This window comes from Rhincodon typus, chromosome 4 (genome assembly GCF_021869965.1).
Source record: "Rhincodon typus isolate 14 chromosome 4, sRhiTyp1.1, whole genome shotgun sequence".
NCBI lineage: Eukaryota > Metazoa > Chordata > Chondrichthyes > Orectolobiformes > Rhincodontidae > Rhincodon > Rhincodon typus.
The window spans coordinates 89,492,219-89,510,508 of NC_063335.1; the positions used below are offsets into that span (position 1 = coordinate 89,492,219).

Consider the following 18,290-nt stretch of genomic DNA (forward strand, 5'->3'; position numbering starts at 1 on the left):
GTTTGATATGGTAGCTGCTGGGAGGATATTTCTCCTGAGTAAATCTAGAACTAGGCATCACAGTACCAGAACAGGGATTAGCCCTTCACTGAAATTGTTCTGAATTTTTGGAATTCTCTGCAGCAGAGGGTTATGGATGCTCAAGCATTGAATCAGACGTTTACAAATTTTTAAAGCATTTAAATACTATGAGAATCAAGTGATGTTAATGGGCCAATGTTCTTGAAATCACATAACTAGGGAAGTAGAGACAGTTTGAAATAAATCATGGGGGCAAGGGATGAAATACAGAAAGATAGGGTATAGCAAAGAATAGAGACAAGCTCAGAAAGGAAAACATTAATTTGTGAAATGAGAATCAGAGAATGGCAGGAAGGGGCAGAGAGAAAAAAAAACCTAAGAATATGCAATCAAGACTAGACATTACAAAAATAACAAAAAAGGCAAAACTGAACACTCTGTATCTGAGCATTTATAAGAAAGTAAAGAAAATGATAAACACACACTGAAGTAAACGTAATCTGATAGAGACACGGCTGCAGGATGGCAAAGGTTGAGTCGTGAATATTGACTGGTATGTAATATTCAAGGAAAAACAGGAAGCTTGGTAAATGTGGTTAGGGTAGCACTGTTAACCAAGATTCGATTTGTGCAATAACTACAGGTGGTTCAGGAGATCAGGATTTAAAATCGATTTAGGTAGAGATGAGGAATAGTAAGAGAAAGAATGGATGAATAGAACTAATTTAATAGCTCTTCAAAGAGCTGAAACAAATACAACGGCATGAACTGCCTTTGCTTGTACTATATTATTCTACAATGATTAGCACAAGAGGAAGGTTGCAACAACATAATAAGATTATGTGAATAGTTTCTTCAAGCAGAGCTCATGAAGAAGAAAGATAAATCCAATGAAAAAAAAATGTAACCTCTAACCCAGTTGGATCTTTGCCCTTCTTGGTTTTTAACTTCTTGGCTTTAGCTGATGTTGGAGCTTGTCCAATACCAAATCCCTCACCACTAACTTCTCCAACATGTGTTTCTTCAGCTGTCTCAGTCACAACCTGCAAGCACCAAAGGACAAGGTACTTAAAAAACAATTAGTGAAGTGCACACAAGTAATAAGATACTTTAAAAGAAAATCTCATAGATTTTTAAAAAAAATCTTTCATGGGATGTGGGTTTCACTGGCTAGGCCAGCATTTATTGCCCATTCCTGCCCAGAGGGCAGTTCAGTGTCAACCACATTGCTGTAGGCCTGAGTCATATGTAGGTCAAACCATATTTCTTTCCTAAAGGGAAAGTGAACCAGATGGAATTTTACAATAGGCTAACTTTTTTTAAAATTCCAGATTTTTAATTCAAATTTCACCAACTGCTATAGTGAGATTTGAAACCAAGTCCCGAGAATATTGTTGTGCCCAATGTAATGTTTTCTTTTAGAAATTGTTTTCTTGTAGCAATTGGGAATATTTTATATACATAAAAAAAGATATAAATTTGAAGTTTTTCAAAGCTGAATTTTAACACTAAGCCTTTACCAGGGTCTTTACTTTATGCTTAGGTGGGTTCACAATAACATGTCCAGGATAACAAGCATAAAATCCTTTCTGTTAATTGCCTTACAAAATAAAAGCTCTCATTTGCTTCCACAGTCTCTTTTTGCCTTTGAAAGCATTGAGCACCATAGTGGATCTTGTTTTATACATAATTTAAAAAAATTATAGAAAAGGTTAATGAAATAATGTGCAACAGCAACATAATCTAGTTTTACCATAGTATTTACTGTGGAAATTTAAGCTAATTTTTTGAAAAAAAGACTTGCACTTGGAATCTAGAGCTTTTCCCAACTTCAGGGTGCCCAAAGCATTTTTACAGCCAATTAGACCCTTTTGAAGTACAGTCATTGTTGTAAGGTGGGTAATAAGGCAGCCAGCTTGCACATTGAGGTCCCACAAATATTAATAAGACCATAAGACGATAAGACATAGGAGCAGAATTTAGGCCATTCAGCCCATCGAGTCTGCTCCGCCATTCAATCATGGCTGATAAGTTCATGAACCCCATTCTCCCGCTTTCTCCCCGTAACCCTTGATCCCCTTGATAATCAAGAACCTCTCTATCTCAGTCTTAAATGTACTCAATGACCTGGCCTCCACAGCCTTCTGTGGCAGTGAATTCCATAGATTCACCACTCTCTGGCTGAAGAAGTTTCTCCTTATCTCCGTTCTAAAAGGTCTTCCCTTTACTCTAAGGCTGTGCCCTCGGGTCCTAGTCTCTCCTACCAATAGAAGCATCTTCCCAACATCCACTCTGTCCAAGCCATTCAGTATTCTATAAATTTCAATTAGATCCCCCCCTCATCCTTCTAAACTCCAACGAGTATAGTCCCAGAGTCCTGAAACGTTTCTCATATGTTAAGCTTTCCATTCCTGGGACCATTCTCGTGAACCTCCTCTGAACCCGCTCCAGGGCCAGTACATCCTTCCTGAGATACGGCGCCCAAAACTGCACACAATACTCCAAATGTGGCCTGACCAGAGCTTTATAAAGCCTCAGTAGTACATCCCTGCTTTTAAATTCAAGTCCTCTCAAAATAAATGCCAACGTTGCATTTGCCTTCCTGACTACTGACTCAACCTGCAAGTTTACTTTGAGAGAATCCTGGACTAGAGTTCCCAAGTCCCTTTGCAACTCAGACTTAGTTGTTTTTAGATATTGATTGAGGAGTAATATTGGCCAGAACACTACCTGCTTCTCTTCAAATGAATGATTGATATTCTTTTTTTACATCACCTTAGGAGGCAGATGGGGTCTTATTGTAATGTTTCATTTGAAAATATCACCTTTGACAATGCAGCATTATGACAGCATTGCTTGTTTGGAGACTCCTTTCATCACCGAGCAGAGGATGGAGAGCAACCTGACAGAGTGATAATTTGCCAAGTTGGATTTGTCCTTTTCAAATGGATAGAACACATATTTTACACTTTGTCAGATAAATGCAAGTGTCATTGCTGTAATTCAACAGTTGACTAAAGGTATCGTTAATTCTGAAGCACGGGTCTTCAGTAGTTAAGATTTGTCTACACCTATAACCTTTGTTGCATGCAGCGCACCTAGCTGTTTCTTGAAATTGTGTATAGTGAATGGAGTATAAAAATGGGGAAGTCTTGCTAAAAGGCACTTGTTAGACCACACTTTAAATACTGTGAACAGTTTTGGTGCCCTTATTTATGGAAAGAAAGACAGATATTGGAGGCAGTCCACAGAAGGTTCACCAGCTTGATTCCAGATATGGTAGGATTGTTTTATTACAAGAGGTTGAGTAGGTTGGGCCTGTACTCACTGAAGTTTAGAAGAATGATAGTTAACCTTATTGAAACATACAAGATTCTTGAAGGACTTGACAGGGTGGATGTTAAAAAATTGTTTCCTGTTATGGGAGAGTCTAGGACCAGAATGCAAATCTCAGGGTAATGGGTTGTCTATTTAAGACAGAGAAAAGGAGAATTTTTTCTTGCGAGCGTAGTGAGTCTATGGCTGTAGAAGCTTGGCTGAGATAGACAGATGTTTAATCAGTGGAGGATTTAAGTGTTATGGGGAAAAGGCAGGAAAGTGGAGTTATAGATGATCAGATCAGCTATGGTCTCATTGAGCAGACGTGATGGACCAGGTAGTCTACTTCTGCTCTGTTTTGTATCTGTAATGGTGTGCATACAAGAAAGAATGTGAGAAGAGTTACTGGGTTGAATTTTACTTTAAAGGGAGGAAACAGGAACTGGGACTTTTTTCACCTCCTGATTCTAACCGCTGGAAAACAGTAATTGATGTGTATTTCTGACTGGGATACCCCAAACTGGCATGGAGCCAGTTTCATGTTCATCAAGGTCATGAGGATGCCAGATTGGTTTTCAAAGTTGAATGATCAATTGAAGCCTTCCAACTCAGAGGAGCATCCAGCTACATTAAAAATTAAGGAACTAAGAGGGTAATTTAACAAGAAGGTGCCCTCGCAGCCACTTCTTGAAAAATGGAACTAATACAGAAATACAGATAACTGCCTATTTTATTTAGTCTTGCGTTGTGTCACTAGCAATGTCATTTGTTGTGGTAAGCCATTCTCTTGAACTACTGCAGTGCATATCAGATGTACAATCACAGTGAAGAGAGTTCCAGGTTTTCCAGATCAAGTTCTTTTCTCATAGCCTTGCAAATGATGTCTTTTTCAAGTGCATGTCCAATTCACTGTTTGGAAGTTACTGTTCCAACCATTGTTTCAAACAATTAATTTCAGATCAGATTTGCTCAATAGGTGCTGTGAATGGGACAAAGCAGACAAGAACATTGTAAGCCAAATAAACTGGACACAACGACTAGTGGATTGGTGGTCTTTCTGATCTCCTTTGTTTTATGGGTTCTCTGTCGTTTGAAAAGTGATTTTGGTGAGTAGTTGAGGCCCTATCTACATGTTCTTATGCAAATAAGAATCCCATGTCAATATTTTAAGAGGGAAAGAAAGACCACCTTCTTGCCAAAATTCTGCCATCAACCAATTACATTGGATTAACTTGCTGCTCATCGACATGACAAACTTATATATCAAAGTAACTATATCTTGTGTGAGACAGCATTGTAAGAGACATGACTAAACAAAAAATAAATTAAAGTGTGGGCAAAAACCAGCCCTTTCCTCGATCACCTCATATCCATGTACATGCACTAATGGTAACATGCTGAGGTAATGATATCTCCCAGGTTTCCCCTTACTCACCGGTTCAGGAGTATAACTAGTTGCTTTATTCATTTTATCAATCAGAATGTACTTCTTCCGCAATGCAGTCTCTATTTCCTGCCCTTGTTGCCTTGATGTGAAAGAAGGGGAATAAAATCAGAAATTATGGTTTTGACTGTGAACTGAATTTTGCTGAAAACTCTGAAGCAGAAACAGATAGCAGCAAGAAGTTGCAGGGATAAAGGCAATTTTACAGGCAGAGGTGGAATCAGGGACAGAGAAAGAAACAGGCAGAAGCAAAGCCAGAGAGATTCGGAGAGACACTAGTAAACAGAGACAAGGCAGCAGATGAAAAGGCTGCATTAGATACAGCAACAAAATTAGAGCACCAGCGATAAACCTTATTTGAAAGCAGTTGGCTTAACAGTGTAGAGAGAGCTTTACTGTAACTGATCCATGATGGGATAGTGTAGTGGTGTCATCCTCTATTTTCAGCTTATCCTATAACTGACCTGAGTGCATTTTTGTTTGTTAAGAAAGAAAGACTTAGATCTCATTGGTAATTTTTTTGACCTTAGGATACCCCAATGCACTTATAGCCAATCACAACTGTTATGAAGATTATAATGCTATTATTATTTGAGGACTTGGTTCGAAAGTAGGGAAAATGGATTTAGTTATTCTGTAAAGATCTGATTTATTTTTGCAAAAGTCAGAAAGTAATTTTGAACATTAAGTTTAAAACAGCATTTAAAAGAAATCACATGATCTCAACTAAATGACTATCAATTCACCCGTTGAGATAGTTATTAAGGTATTTTGCTGAATTGAATTTTTCAAACATGAGAGAGAGAGGGGGCTTGAAGCAGGTTCAGGTAAGGACAAGAGGCCAAGAACAGCAAAGGTGCTGTTAAGAGCATTTTTCAAACAATTGGAGCCCAGGAGAAATCCTGGGGTGCCACATAGTTTGTGGGAGTATCTGATAGTGAGACATGCTACAAAACTACTGAAGACTTGAGTATCAGGTATCCATGTTAAGTAATGGGAAACTGAGATAGCAGATTGTTTTAAATATCAAGAAAACATATTAACTGAAAAATATAGCATCTAGTGAATTTGCCAAAAGGGGAGCTGACCACAACTGTGCCAGCTGAGAAGCAGACTTTAGCGTAGAGACAGGACACTGAGGTTTGAAAGCTTACGAGGGTATTGCTGCTGAATGGCCTCCTTTTGGTTTGTAACAATTCTGTGATTCTTTCTTTCCACTGTTTGTAATGGGATCAGTCCAATAGTTCTTATATAGTGTAATACAGTTTGTTTTGTTTCTTCTCTGTGTGACGATGCTGTCACTTTAATAAGGTTAATAAGGGTCCTTGATTTTTTTGAAGAGAGATTGTAAAGGCAGAGGTACCAAAGAGTCTAGGGAGCAACAGTTTAACAATAGAAGCGGAGTGGCCAGTTCTCCCAGTTCAGTCTTTTTCTAGTTTTTTTAGCTGTAGCAGTCGCAAGATGCTTCGAGTACCAGAAATGTCGCAAGCTTCAGTGAAGGATTCCTCTGACTTTCTCTGAGATCTTCTCTGGATGTTGTTCCCTCCTGCCTGTAAGAATCTGTGTTTGAATTTATCTTTTTGCCAAGGGTTGTGTTAATGGGATGTTACTACATAGAAAAGTTAATTAGTTAAGCTTCTGGATCGGGTCGGGTAGGTTTTCCAATAGTTAAGTTACTCTAAATTCCGCTTTCTTTCGTTCATGTTTCAACTGTAGTGTATAAATAAATTTTGTTTTGCTTTACTGGTTGGACCAGTTGCATCACACCTGGATCACCCACTTCACACCTGCCTTTAAAATAAGAAAAGTTAGGGTCTAGACTACCTTCTTAAAATATTTTGAGAGGGTCTGGCCTGGTCCATAACACCTGAAATAAACTTTAATGTTTTTGTTAAAAGTACATGGACAGGATCTTGCAAATATATTCAGTGACTGACTCCATTGGTAACAAAAAGGAAAATAAAACTTCTGGTCTATCAAGTCAGGTTTCACTCTGGGATTTGACTTGTCTGATATTACCAGCAACATTGATCATAATGCAACACAGAATCAAAATTATTCCAGCACCATTCAGCTTATCAAACACCTGTCAGTTTTCTCCAACAATTTCCCACACCAAATCCTTTCCCAAAAGCCCTGTAATTTCTGTTTCTGCATCAAAGGTTTATTCAATTCCCTTTTGAAAGACTGAATTTGCCTCAAACATCATTTCAGCCTGAAGCAATTCTAACAAGGTCAGCCAAGTAGACGTCATAGAATATTATCTCCCTGATTTGGGCTGTTAACCTGGTCCAATAATGGATTCTGGCTGACAGATATAAATACGAGTGTCAGAGGTTCTATTCACTCTGAGAGCTGGTTCTGAAGCTGGACCAACGTCAAGTACTATGCACATGTAAATAAAGGGTGACTTGGTGATGAGATACTGGCCTCTGTGGAGTTATTTCATAGGCATAGCATTCAATTTACTGATTATAACCATTTACTGAAATATTGCCAAAGTGAAAGCAAATGTTGTCATAGTCCCAGAGGTCCATAGATTTCTCTTTCATTAGAAAAAGACGATTTGTTGGTGAGTTTAAACTGAGAATCACCATGCCTCAAATGAATTTGAGAAGGCAGGAGCATCATAATGACATCAATACAGGAATTTGAGTTTGGTGGTGCTCACATTGTGAGCCAGTCATCCAGTCAAGTGAGCCACCAACCCCCATGGCGTTGTCCGATTGCTGATCCTTCTGCTTAATGGAAATAATTTCTCTTCTATTTACTATCTCTATATCCTTTATGATTTTGCATACTTCTTTGATTCACCTCTCGACCTTCTCTTCTCTGATGAGAACAATTCCAGCTTCTTGAACCTATGCTTGCAAAGTAAGTCTCTCATCTTTGGAAGCATCTCAGAAAATCTTTCTGCACTATATTTATAGCCTTCAATTCTTACAAGTGTGTGATGCCTGGAATTGACTGTAGTACTCCAAATGGGGCTGATCAAATGATTCTTAAAGGTTCATCAAAACTTCCATGATCCTGTACGCCATCCTCCATTTATAAAGTGTAGGATCTCTATGCCGAGCTACCTCAAACAATGTACACATATTCACACAGGTTTCTTTATTTCTGCACCCTTTTAGAATTGCACCCTTGTTTATAATTTCTTTCCTCATTCTTGCTGTTAATATTACATCACTTTCCACTCATTTCCATTAAACTTTATCAAATACATATCTGCCCATTTCACTATCCCATGGCCTCTTAAATCTACCACGATTCTCATCACAGTTCATTGTACATTATACTTCTGTGTCATCTGCAAATTTTGAAATTGTGGTCTGTACACCCAGGTCTAGTTCATGAGTACAGATCAATGTAAGCAATAAATCCATTACCAACTGTTGTGGAACACCTTTCTCCAGTATGAAATATAATCACTTGTCATTGATTGCTGTTTCTAGTCATTTAGCTATTGTTCTCTTTATACAGCTGGCTTTAATCTTGCTGAAAGGCTTATGACATGGCACTTTATCAAATACCTTTTGAAAGACCATATACACCATATAAACTGCATTACCCTCATCAGCCCTCTGTTACCTCATCAAAAAACTCATTTCATTAGTTACATACAGTTTGTCTTTAACACAATGTGGTTTAAATTTGACAATTTTTAAAGCTGATACTGATGTAGTATATTCAAAGGAAATCTGAAAGTTTTTAACTATGTAGAATAGAGGGAGCTTTAGTCTGTATCTTACTTTTCCGGTACCTGGAGCCCCTTGGTGGGGCACTGCAGAGGAAACTTTACCATGTACCTAATCATCCCATCTGATTTAGGCATCCTTAATGGGACCATGTGGAGAAGGCTTTACTTTCTATCTGTCCCTGCTTTACCTGACCTGAGAGTGTTTGGTGGACAGGATAAAGAGAGTATCTTACCTGGGAGGGCATGATGGGCAATGTAGAGGAAATGTCACTCTTGATCTTACCTATTAAGTATCTTCTCTGCAAGAGTTCAATGGGACAAATTTGAGGGAGCTTTACTCTATTCCTGCTCTGTGCAGTATCTGTCCTGGGAGTGTTTATAATCCAAGGCATCATCTCAATTTAATGAAAGCATAACAGAAAAATGAGAGCATACATCAGTACTCACTGCAATATTATCTTGAACTGTGCAAAGGATTCACGGAGTTGTCTGAGGTTTGTGATCTTGTAAAATTAAATTGGTCAAATGGTTAGTTTGAAATTAATCATCACACACAACCATTGCAGTGTTGTTTTTAATTCTACAACTTAAATGCCTGACCCAAAGGATTTTTTTTAGCCTTTTTTTTATAAAGAGGCAGTGTTCTATCTTATACAACAATGGTTTACACGTGGTTGTCCAATAGGAATTTCCTGCCAGAGACATGATAGTTGTATTAGAAGTGTGTACTACAAATTTCACCGATATAGAATGCATAAATTCTCAGGTTCATTGCACACGGTTATTTTAGCCAAGTCTCCCAACTTTTCTGATGAAGGGTCTAGGCCCAAAACGTCAGCCTCTCTGCTCCTATGATGCTGCTTGGCCTGCTGGTTCATCCAGCCCTGCACCTTGTTGTCTCGGATTCTCCAGCATCTGCAGTTCCTACTATCTCTGATTCTATTATCCAGTAGTTGGACAGAGTGATTGTTAAAGGAGGGCAGTGTAAAGAGAGTGTAAAGGCTGGCAATTTCGTGTGAATAAATGTTCTCTTGAAACTACTCATAGCCATATCACAAGTTGAAATTTAGTTCAACATTTTGAATATGTCATTTTTTTAAATTTTGAAAGAAACTGAAAGTTTGTTAACAGAATTTGCCTGTTGTTACTGTCAGCAGGTCAGGCAGAATTTGTGGAGAGAAACAGTTAATCTGAGGTTGTTCACTTGCTCGCTGAGCTGGCTTGTTTTTGTTCAGATGTTTTGTCACCATTCCCGGTGAATCATCAGTGGAGCCTCTGATGAAGTGATGTTATTCTACTCCACTTGGAATTTATACTGTCCGGTCCGTTATGGTGAGTACTGTCATTTCTGGTTTTGATCTGTATGAGTTTGTATATGGGGTCCAATTCTATATGTTTATTGTTTGAATTATGGTTGGAGAACCATGCCTCTCAGAATTCCTGTATGTGTCTATGTTTGGCTTGGGCTACTATGGTTACTTTGTCCCAGTTAAATAGATGGCTTTCATTGTCTGAATGTACTGATATTAAGGAACATCAGCCAGTAGCAAAACGGCATAACAAAATCTCCTTCATATCAGTACATTCAGACAATGAAGGCCATCAGTTTAACTGGGATGAAGTAACCATAGTAACCCAAGCCAAACATAGACACGCACGGGAATTCCTAGAGGCATGGTTCTCCAACCATACTTCAATCAACAAACATAAACAATTGGACCCCATTTCCAAACCCATACAGATCAAAACCGGAGATGACAGTATTCACCATAAGGGTCCGGACAGTATAAATTCCAAGTGGAGTAGAATAAAATCACTTCATCAGAGGCTCCACTGATGATGTCACCTGGCATGGTGACAAAACATCTGAACAAAAACAAGCCAGCTTGGCGAGCAAGTCAACAACCTCATCCACAACCCGAGCTACAGATCTTTGCCAAAACTTCAGACAGTTAATCTGTCAAGGTGATAACTTTTCTGCCTGAGGGCTACCATGCCATCTTCCCCATATCATCAATCCATTAATGAAAGGCCATCAACCTGAAAAGTGATGTGTCTGAGCTGCTGAGATTTCACAGCCTTTTTTGTTTTTGTTTCAGATTTCCAATATCTGCATTATTTTACTTTTAAATCAGCTGTAAATGATTACATGGAACAGATTCTAAATAATGTGAGTAGAAAGCTGAGTGAACACTTCCTCTGCAGTGAGATTTAGTGTCCTCTGCATGAAACAGGGAACAGCCATCTTCAAGGGTGACTAAACCCCACAGAGAGGAATTCCAACAGATCAAGCTCCAATCCACTTAAGAACTGTCAGGTAGGCTTCTTGGCCTGTCACAAAGTCACACCCAGCCAAATGTGATCAGAGATAGTAGGAACTGCAGATGCTGGAGAATCTGAGATAACAAGGTGCAGAGCTGGATGAACACAGCAGGCCAAGCAGCATCAGAGGAGCAGGAAAGCTGACGTTTGGGGCCTAGACCCTTCTTCAGAAATGGGGGAGGGGAAGGGGGTTCTGAAATAAATAGGGAGAGATAGGGAGGCAGATAGAAGATGGATAGAGGAGAAGATAGGTGGAGAGGAGACAGACAGGTCAAAGAGGCGGGGATGGAGCCAGTAAAGGTGAGTGTAGGTGGGGAGTTAGGGAGTTAGGGAGGGGATAGGTCAGTCCAGGGAAGATGGACAGGTCCTACCGCCCCCTTGATCATGACCCCACCCCCGACCACCAAACCATCATCTCCCAAACCATCCACAACCTCATCACCTCAGGTGACCTCCCACCCACAGCCTCCAACCTCATCATTCCCCAACCCTGCACCGCCCGCTTCTATCTCCTTCCCAAAATCCACAAACCTGACTGCCCTGGTCGACCCATTGTCTCCGCCTGCTCCTGCCCCACCGAACTTACCTCCAACTATTGATACTCCATTTTCTCCCCCTTGGTCCAGGAACTCCCCACCTACGTCTGTGACACCAACCACGCCCTCCACCTCCTCCAAAACTTCCAATTCCCCAGTCCCCAACACCTCATCTTTACCATGGACATCCAGTCCCTATACACCTGCATTCCCCATGCAGATGGCCTAAAGGCCCTCTGCTTCGTCCTGTCCTGCAGGCCCGACCAGTCCCCCTCCACTGACACCCTCATCCGCTTAGCCAAACTCGTTCTCACCCTCAACAACTTCTCTTTCAATTCCTCCCACTTCCTACAGACAAAGGGGGTGGCCATGGGTACCTGCATGGGCCCAAGCTATGCCTGCCTCTTTGTAGGTTACGTGGAACAATCCCTCTTCCGTAGCTACACTGGCCCTAAACCCCACCTCTTCCTCCGCTACATTGATGACTGATTCGGCGCCGCCTCGTGCTCCCACGAGGAGCTCGAACAGTTCATCCACTTCACCAACACCTTCCATCCCAACCTTAAGTTCACCTGGGCCATCTCTGATACCTCTCTCTCCTTCCTGGACCTCTCTGTTTCCATCTCTGGCAACCACCTGGAAACCGATATCCATTTCAAGCCCACCGACTCCCACACCTACCTAGAATACACCTCCTCCCACCCAACTTCCTGCAAAAATGCCATCCCCTATTCCCAATTCCTTCGCCTCTGCTGCATCTACTCCCAGGATGAGGCATTCCACTCCTGTACATCTCAGATGTCCTCATTCTTCAAGGACCGCATCTTCCCCTCCTCAGTGGTTGAGAACGCCCTTGAACGTGTCTCCCGCATTTCCCTCAACTCATCCCTCACACCCCCTCCCCACAATAACAACCAAAACAGAATCCCCCTCGTCCTCACGTACCACCCTACCAACCTTCGGATCCAATGCATCATCCTCCGACACTTCCGCCATCTGCAATCCGACCCCACCACCAAAGACATTTTTCCCTCCCCACCCTTATCTGCTTTCCGGAGGAACCACTCTCTCCGGGACTCCCTTGTCCGCTCCACACTCCCCTCCAGCCCCACCACACCCGGCACTTTTCCCTGCAACCGCAGGAAGTGCTACACCTGCCCCTACACCTCCCCCCTCACCCCCATCCCAGGCCCCAAGAAAACTTTCCACATGAAGCTGATGTTCACCTGCACATCTGCTAATGTGGTATACTGTATCTGCTGTTCCCGTTGTGGCCTCCTCTACATTGGGGAAACCAAGCGGAGGCTTGGGGACTGCTTTGCAGAACACCTACGCTCGGTTCGCACTAAACAACTGCGCCTCCCAGTCACGAACCATTTCAACTCCCCCTCCCACTCCTCAGACGACATGTCCATCCTGGGCCTCCTGCAGTGCCACAATGATGCCACCCGAAGGTTGCAGGAACAGCACCTCATATTCCGCTTGGGAACCCTGCAGCCCAATGGTATCAATGTGGACTTCACAAGCTTCAAAATCTCCCCTCCCCCAACCGCATCCCAAAACCAGCCCAGCTTGTCCCCGCCTCCCTAACCTATCCTTCCTCCCACCTATCCCCTCCTCCCACCTCAAGCCCCACCCCCATCTCCTACCTACTAACCTCATCCCGCCCCCTTGACCTGTCCATCCTCCCTGGACTGACCTATCTCCTCCCTAACTCCCCACCTACACTCACCTTTACTGGCTCCATCCCTGCCTCTTTGACCTGTCTGTCTCCTCTCCACCTATCTTCTCCTCTATCCCTCTTCTATCCGCCTCCCCGTTTCTCCCTATTTATTTCAGAACCCCCTTTCCCTCCCCCATTTCTGAAGAAGGTCTAGGCCCGAAATGTCAGCCTTCCTGCTCGTCTGATGCTGCTTGGCCTGCTGTGTTCAAATGTGATCAGTCTCTGGGGAAGATTCCACCTGTACAAGCCAGACTGGTTGCACCTGAACAAGGCTGGGACTGATTTCTTTGTGAGGCATTTTGCTAATGCTGTCGTGAGAAAGAATGGAAGTCTAAAACAGAGTTAATGTGCATATATGTAAATGCAAGTAGTATAGTAGATAGGTTGGGGAGTTACAGATGAAATTTTCACGTGGTAATATGATATTGTGGCAACAGCAGAGACCTGGTTCAAGGAAGGGCAAGATTAGGTGTTAAATATCATGGCTATAAGTTTTCCAGAAAAGATAGAAAAGGAAGGAAAGCAGGAAGCATATCAGTATTGGTTAAGGAGGATATTGCTATGCTTTAGAAAGAGGATGCCTCAGTGGGTTCAAGGCCAGAGTCAATGAAAAGGATACAATGACATTGCTCATAAAAGTATTAAAACATAGAAAAGAGGAGGCGGAGTAGACTGACTCTTCGAGCCTGCTCTGCCATTCAATATGCTCAAGGCTGATCATCCAATTTACCTCTATTCCTGCTTTCTCCCCATATCCTTTGATCCCTTTAGCCCTAAGAACTGCAGGTACTTCGAACTCCTTCTTAAAACCATTCAATATTTTGGCCTCTACCACTTTCTGTGCAGAGAATTCCAAGGCTCACCACTCTAAGTGAAGAAATTTCTCCTCATTTCAGTCCTAAATGAACTACACTATAATCTTAGACTGTGAATGGTTCTGGTCCCCCCTGTCATTGGGAATATCCTTCCTTCATTTACCCTTTCTAGTCCTGTTAGAATTTTGTAGGTTTCTATAAGATCTCTAAGTTTCTATATGTTCCAGTGAATATAGTCCTAATCAATCCGGTCTCTCTTCATACATCAGTGCTGCCATCCCAGGAATCAGTCTGATAAACCTTTTGGCACTCCCTCCAAAGCCAGAACAACAATTCTCAGGTAAGGAGACTAAAACTGCATGCAATATTCCAGGTGTGGGTTCACCAAGACCCTGTACAATTGCTGGAAGACATTCCTGCATCTGAACTCGAATCCTCTTGCTATGAAGGTCAACATACAGTTTGCAAACTGCAAACATGGGAGCAGCGTGGGGCTGTTGAGAAGGCCCACCAGAAATGCATGGCTCCTAACATTGTTCAAATGCCTCCACCAACCTCATTTCCCATCATCACCACCATTGACGTTATTGCACGCACGCGCGTGCGCGCACACACACACACACACACACACACACACACTCTCTCTCTGTCTCGCTCTATCTCCATGGCCTTTCCGTATATCGTCCATCGCCACTTGCCCAATTTTCACTACATGCAATGCTCAGACTCATGAAATATCAATGAAAATATCAATGGAAATATCTTATTTTCCTTGGGAAGAGAAATAAACCTTTCATCATCTGAACAAAACAGGCATCAAACACGTTGTAATTGATTCTCAGAAAAATAATGCCTTCTGCCATGTGAAAAAAGCCCTTGTAGTACTTGTAATTATATTAATAAAACTATAGCAAAGGCACAATCTCCTTATTACAATTTCCAAAAAGAGTAATTTGTTCTTGCATTAATGGAACTGCTACAGTGCAGAAGTCCGTTAGCAGTTGAAACTCAATCAAGCATTCGCAATGACAACAGCTATCCATATCATAGAGTACTCTCTGAGAAGGTGTTAATTTCAATTTCAAAGCAGAGTGCTTGTCTCCATTTTGTCACTGGATGTTGGAGTAGTCAGCATTTATTGCTCTTCAGTAGTTGCCCTCAAGGAGTCATTCGTGAGCTACCTTCTCGAACTACTGCAGACCATTCACTCTAAGTATACCCATAATGCATTTTTTATTCATTTGTGGGATGTGGGTGTTACCAGCTGGCCAGCATTTGTTGCCCATCCCTAATTGCCCTTGAGAAGGTGGTGGTGAGTTGCCTTCTTAAACCTCTGCAGTCCACTTGCTGTGGGTTGACCCACAATGCCATTAGGGAGGGAATTCCAGGATTTTGACCCACTGACAGTGAATGAATGGCAATATATTTCCAAGTCAGGATGGCTGAGTGACTTGGAGGGGAACTTGAAGGTGGTGGTGTTTCCATGTATCTGCTGCCCTTGTCCTTCTAGATGGAAGTGGTCATGGGTTTGGAAGGTACTGTCTAAGAATTTTTGGTGAGTTTCAGCAATGCATCTTGAAGATAGTACACACTGCTGCTACTGAGCGGTGGAGGGTATGGATGCTTGTGGATGTAGTACCAATCAAGCGGGCTGCTTTGTCCTGGATGGTGTCAAGCTTCCTGAGTGTTATTGGAGCTGCACCCATCCAGGTAAGCGGGGAGTATTCCATCACACTCCTGACTTGTGCCTTGTAGATGATGGACAGTCTTTGGGGAGTCAGGAGGTCAGTTACTCATCATAGTATTCCTAGCCTCTGGCCTACTCTTGCAGCCATTGTGTTTACAGTGGGAGATTCATAGAAACATAGAAAATAGGTGGAAGAGCCTGCTTCACTATTCAATATGATCATTGCTGATCAGGCAATCTCAGTGTCTCATTCCCACCCTCTCTCCATACGCCTTGATCCTTTTAGCTGCAAAGGCCACATCCAGCTCCCTCTTGAATATATCTAATGAATTGGTCCCAATTTCTATGATAGAGCATTCCACAGGTTCACAACACTCTGAATCATCTCAGTCCTGAATGGCTCACCCCTTATTCTTAGACTGTGACCCCTAGTTCTCGACTTCGCCAACATCAGAAACATTCTTCCCACAGCTAGCCCGTCCAGTCCTATCAGGATTTTATATGTTTCTATGACATTCCCCCCCATTCTTCCAAATTCCGATGAGTACAAGCTCGGTTGATCCAGTCTTTCTTCATATGTCAGTCTTGCCATCCCAAGAATCAGTCTGGTGAACCTATGCTGGATTTCCTCAATAGTAAGAATGTCCATCTTTAGACTTGGAGACCAAAACTGTACAGAATATTCAAGGTATGGCTTCACCAAGGCCCTGTATAACTGTAGCAAGACATCCCTACTCCTGTACTCAAATTCTCTTGCTTTAAGGCCAACATGCCATTAGTTTTCCTCACCACCTGCTGCATCTGCATGCCAACCTTCAGCGACTGTTCCACCATGACATTCAGGTCTTGCTGCACTTCATCTTTTCCCAAGCTGCTACCAAAACAGATAATAATCTGCCTTCCTGTTTTTGCCACCAAAGTGCATAACCTCACATTTATGCACATACTATTGCATTTGCCAAGTATTTGCCCACTTAGCCACTCTGTCCAAGTCACCCTGCAGCCTCCTAGCATCCGCCTCACAGCACACACTGATACCCAGCTTAGTGTCATCTGCAAATTCGGAGATATGGCATTCAATCCCTTCACCCAAATGGTTAAAGTATATTGTGAACAGCAGTGCACCCAGCACGGACCCCTGAGTTACCCCACTCATCACTGCCTGCCACTCTGAAAAGGACCCATTTATTCCCTCTTGGCTTCCTGTTTGCCAACCAGTTCTCTATCCATGTCAATACATTACCTTCAATACCATGACCTTTAATTTTGCTTACTAGTCTTTGGTGTGGAACCTTGACAAAAGCCCTTTGAAAGTCCAGATACACAACATCCACTGATTCACCTTTGTCCACGCTACTGGTCACATCCTCAAAATTTTCCAGAAGATTTGTCAAACATGATTTCCCTTTAGTGAATCCATGTTGACTTGGACCGATTCTGTCACTGCTTTCTAAATGCTCAGTTATTAGATCCTTAATAATTGACTCCAGCATTTTTCTCACTACTGATGTCAGGCTAAGTGGTCTTAATTACTCACTTTCTCTCTCCCTGCTTTTTTAAAAAGTGGGGTTACATTTACTATCTTTAAATCCATTGGAACTCTTCCAGAGTCTATAGAATGCTGGAAAATGATCACCAATGCATCCAGTATTTCTAGGGCCACTTCCTTAAGTATTCTGGTGTGGACTTATCAGGTTTTAATCCCATCAATTTCCCCAATATCTGGCTAAAAAGGATGTCCTTCAGTCCCTCCTTCATGCTTGACCCTCTATCCCCTAGCAAGACAGATCTAGTGATGGTAACACCACTGAACGTCAAATGGTTAGATTATCTTTTAGTGTTGATGGTCACAACCTAGAATTTGTTTGGTGCAAATGTTACATGTCACTTGTCAGCCCGTCTGGATATTGTCCAGATTTTGTTGTATTTGAACTGCTTCACTATCCCCACTTCTAAAGATATGATGGAGGGAAAGCCATTGGTGAAGAAACTGGAGATGGTTGGGCCGAGGACAGTACCCTGAGGAACTCCTGCAGAGATGTCCTTGAGCTCAGATGACTGACTTCCAACAACTACGACCATCTTCCTATATGCCAGGTACGACTCCAACCAGAGGAGAGTTTGCTCACTGATACCCATTGATTCCAGTTTTGCTGGGGCTTCTTGATGTCACAGTCGGTTGAATGCAACCTTGATGTCAAGCCCTGGCACTCTTACTTCACCTCTAGAATTCAGCTGTTTTGTCATGTTTGAATACAAGGCTGTAATGAGATCAGGAACTGAATGGCCCTGGCAGAACCTAAACTGAGTGTCACTGAGCAGGTTATTGCTGAGCAGGTGCTGCTTGCTTGCACTATTGATGACACCTTCTATCACTTTACAGATGAGGGAGTTCCTGGATTTTGACCCAGCAACACTGAAGGAACGGTGGTACCTTTCCATGTGAGGATGGTAAGTAGCTTGGAGTGGAACCTGCAGGTGATTCCTGCATTGGAATTCAGAAGAATTAGGGGAGATCTTATAGAAACATACAAGATTATGAAGGGAATAGATAAGGTGGAGGCAGGGAGGTTGTTTCCGCTAGCAGGTGCAACTAGGACTAGAGGACATCGACTCAAAATAAAGGGAAGCAGATGTAGGACTGAGGTCAGGAGGAACTTCTTTACCCAAAGAGTTATGAATCTGTGGAATTCCCTGCCCAGTGAAGCGGTTGAAGCCACCTCG

The 18,290-nt window shown here is 42.2% G+C and overlaps 1 protein-coding gene across 1 annotated transcript in view; it reads right to left on the reverse strand.

Annotated features, from left to right (window-relative positions):
- kif9 (kinesin family member 9) overlaps positions 1-18,290 on the reverse strand; it is an 85,627-nt gene that overhangs the window by 19,278 nt on the left and 48,059 nt on the right. The window contains exons 12-14 of the mRNA XM_048596164.1: positions 8,931-8,986; positions 4,775-4,865; positions 937-1,064 (exon numbers count right to left, since the gene is read on the reverse strand). Coding sequence (XP_048452121.1) covers positions 937-1,064; positions 4,775-4,865; positions 8,931-8,986 — 275 coding nt within the window. The remainder of the gene's footprint in view (positions 1-936; positions 1,065-4,774; positions 4,866-8,930; positions 8,987-18,290) is intronic.